Raw genomic sequence first — 2,965 nt, forward strand, 5'->3', positions numbered from 1 at the left:
CCCCATCAGCGATACCACCACTGGCGCCGACATGTACAAGGCAATCACAGACTGGCTGAAGGAGGCTAACCTGAACCTCTCTCGCATGTGTTATTTCTTTACTACCCACAAGGGGCTACACACAGAGGGGACAAACAAGGACAGACAAACGGATTAAATCGATTATATCGACCCCCAGTGCGTAACTGGTACTTATTTAATTGACCCCGAAAGGATGAAAGGCAAAGTCGACCTCGGCGGAATTTGAACTCAGAACGTAGCGGGGAGACGAAATACTGCTGAGCATTTCGCCCGGTGTGCTAACGTTTCTGCCAGCTTGCATGTGTGGCATCACGACTGACAGAGCACCAACCATGGTCGGAGACAAGGAGGGCTTTGTGGTGCTTCTTGTGAAGTACCTGCACAGCTTTGGACACCAGCAGGATGTGAAGTGCTTTCACGGTCTGGGGCACCAGGAGGCTCTGTTTGCCAAGTCCGTGACCAGTATGGAGGTCATGATTGTCATCATCGGGGCTGTGAACTTTGGTTGCACCCATGCTCTCAGCCACAGACAGTTCCACATTCTCTTGGATGACGCTGAGGCAGAGTTCAGCAACATGATCTACTTCTGTGAGGTCCGTTGGCTCAGCCGAGGAAAGATGTTGGCGAGATTCTTCAACTTGAGGGATGAGCTGGTGTCTTTCCTGCGAGAGAAGAGTAATTCTGTCCCTCAGTTCGAGGATCCCGCATGGGTGTGTGACCTTGGGTTCCTGGTGGATATTACTGGCCATCTAAATGAGGTGAACATCCAGCTGCAAGGTAAAGACATCTCAGTACCTGACCTCCTCGCCCACGTGAAGGCATTCGAATGCAAACTTTGCCTGTGTGAGCATCAGTTCAACCAGAAGAAATTTACTCACTTTGTCCACCCCCTGCTGTTGCTAAGCCACTGCCCTATCTGAACTGCAAGGCGAGTTTGAGAGGTGCTTCAAAGATGTGCACACCTGTGAGGAGCTCAAGCTATTCTCCGCTCTCTTTGATGTGGTTTCTGTGGAAGAGGCCAACGACCTTCAGCTGGAGCTCATTGAGCTCCAGTGCTCAGAGAGCCACCATGCAAAGTTTACGCTTGCATTGCCCATGGAGTTCTGGCGTTTGCTCTCAACCTCCCGTGCTTTCCCAACTCTTGTTCAGGAGGCCTTGCACTTAGCTTCATTGTTCGGGTCCACATAATCTTGAGAGCAGCTGTTCAGCCACATGAAGCTGATGAAGAACAAGATGAGAGCACAGCTTACAGACGCTCATCTTCAAGACTTTCTCCTCCTGGCATCCTCGTCCATCAAGCCAGACATTGACTCACTGTTTCAAAGAATCACCAGCCTTCTCATTAATCGTTTCACATTCTGATTACTGCAAGTCTTAATAAAGGTTCAATTTACATTTATTATCACTGATTTTGTGTGATTGTTATTTTGGAGGGTTGGGAGGGGGTGTGGCCTGCGAGGTGGCCTAGATGTGGCCCAGTAGCCCGCGGACTGCTTTAGGTTGCCAACGCCTAGCCCAGAAGTTTTTTTTCACTCTCTATAACTTTCTCGGTAACACACAAAAGTATCTGTTATGTTAGCAGAAACTTTTGTACTTCGTTCAAAATTTGGATCATGTAATTGAAAAATGAAACTTGTAAACCTGGGGTCTCATAAAGCGGATCCTTATAAAGTGAGGTATTACTGTACTTACATCAATCAACATGGCACCAATGAACAGAAAAATACAAAAGGTATCTGATCCTAACAAATAATGCAGATGAATGTATTATCTACATGGAAAGGTAGAGCTGATCAAGAAAATAGAGAACAGAGAAAGCTTTGCTCAGTACAAAGGCAAATGACCCTAACAAATAAAGCAGATGAGTGTATTTTCTACAGGGAAAGGTCAAGATGATCAAGAAAATACAGAATGGTGGAAGCTTCATCACTGTGGGCTTCGAGTTAGTTGTCAATGAATCTACCATTCACTCTAACACAAAGAATACAAGGTTATCACCAGTTCAAATATGCTCGGGGCATATTCAAACCCATAAGAAAGTTATTCAGTGTTTTGACATGGAGAAAACTTCTCACTGTAGACAAATGATGTAAATACATCTAAAATCAGCTCAGAGCACCACCTACTGAGGCAGCAAGATACAAGCATTTCATAGTGGTTATTTCCTCTTCAGTCACAAAAACCAACAGGATGTGCTGTGAGCTGATAAGAGGGATTGTCACTCTTAAGATATTCCTGTCTTCATACAATGACTGGGAGTGGTAACTGGCAATTCACTGTAAACAAATTATTGGGTGGCAGTGCTAAGCAGTGATGTGTATAAATACAAGGATATTACCAGTTCAAATACTTGAACCTGTAAGAAAGCCATTCATTTTGGTTTGTCATGGAGAAAGTTTCTAATTGTAAACAAATGTAAATAAACCTAAAACCAGCTTGCAGCTGTAGTGACATCTTATAGCAGACGACTGTTATATGTTCAATGTCCGGAGTTTTATCCACGCATGCGCAGGGACTAGTTCCGGAAGGAATACAGGAAGAGTCTCATGCGCATGCGTAGAGTTCGACACCCAGCTTTGGCGCCTTTTCTCAGTCTCTTCGTTGACTGATCTCCGTCGAGCCAAGACGTCCAACAGAGCTCTCTCACATGTCAGCACCAGAGCTTCACAAATAACCACGGAAATCATTCTGAAGGCGTCTCAGTAACCGAGGGCGACGAGCTACCGAATTCCCTCCAAGCGTGAACTGAATTCCACTGTAAATAAATATTGTTATGTTGTTCAGAATCTGCGTTCCGTTGTTTCTTCTAGAAATTTAATGTACGGAAGCGGTGTACACCTAATGGTGTATAACCACTTTCCTACACAGCGCTATCTATTCAGACTGTGAGATCAAGCATTTCTCCTCTTCAATCACAGAAACCTACAGGGTTTGCTACAAGCTG

The 2,965-nt window shown here is 45.1% G+C and overlaps 1 protein-coding gene across 1 annotated transcript; it reads left to right on the plus strand.

The window, feature by feature from the left end:
* Positions 1-353: 353 nt before the first annotated feature.
* On the plus strand, positions 354-1,331 carry LOC106872885 (general transcription factor II-I repeat domain-containing protein 2-like). The gene is made up of 2 exons (XM_014920041.1): positions 354-798; positions 1,171-1,331. Exons 1-2 carry the CDS (start codon positions 354-356, stop codon positions 1,329-1,331), a joined length of 606 nt encoding a protein of 201 aa, XP_014775527.1.
* Positions 1,332-2,965: the final 1,634 nt, after the last annotated feature.

The sequence above is a fragment of the Octopus bimaculoides genome, chromosome 25 (assembly GCF_001194135.2).
Source record: "Octopus bimaculoides isolate UCB-OBI-ISO-001 chromosome 25, ASM119413v2, whole genome shotgun sequence".
Taxonomy (NCBI): domain Eukaryota; kingdom Metazoa; phylum Mollusca; class Cephalopoda; order Octopoda; family Octopodidae; genus Octopus; species Octopus bimaculoides.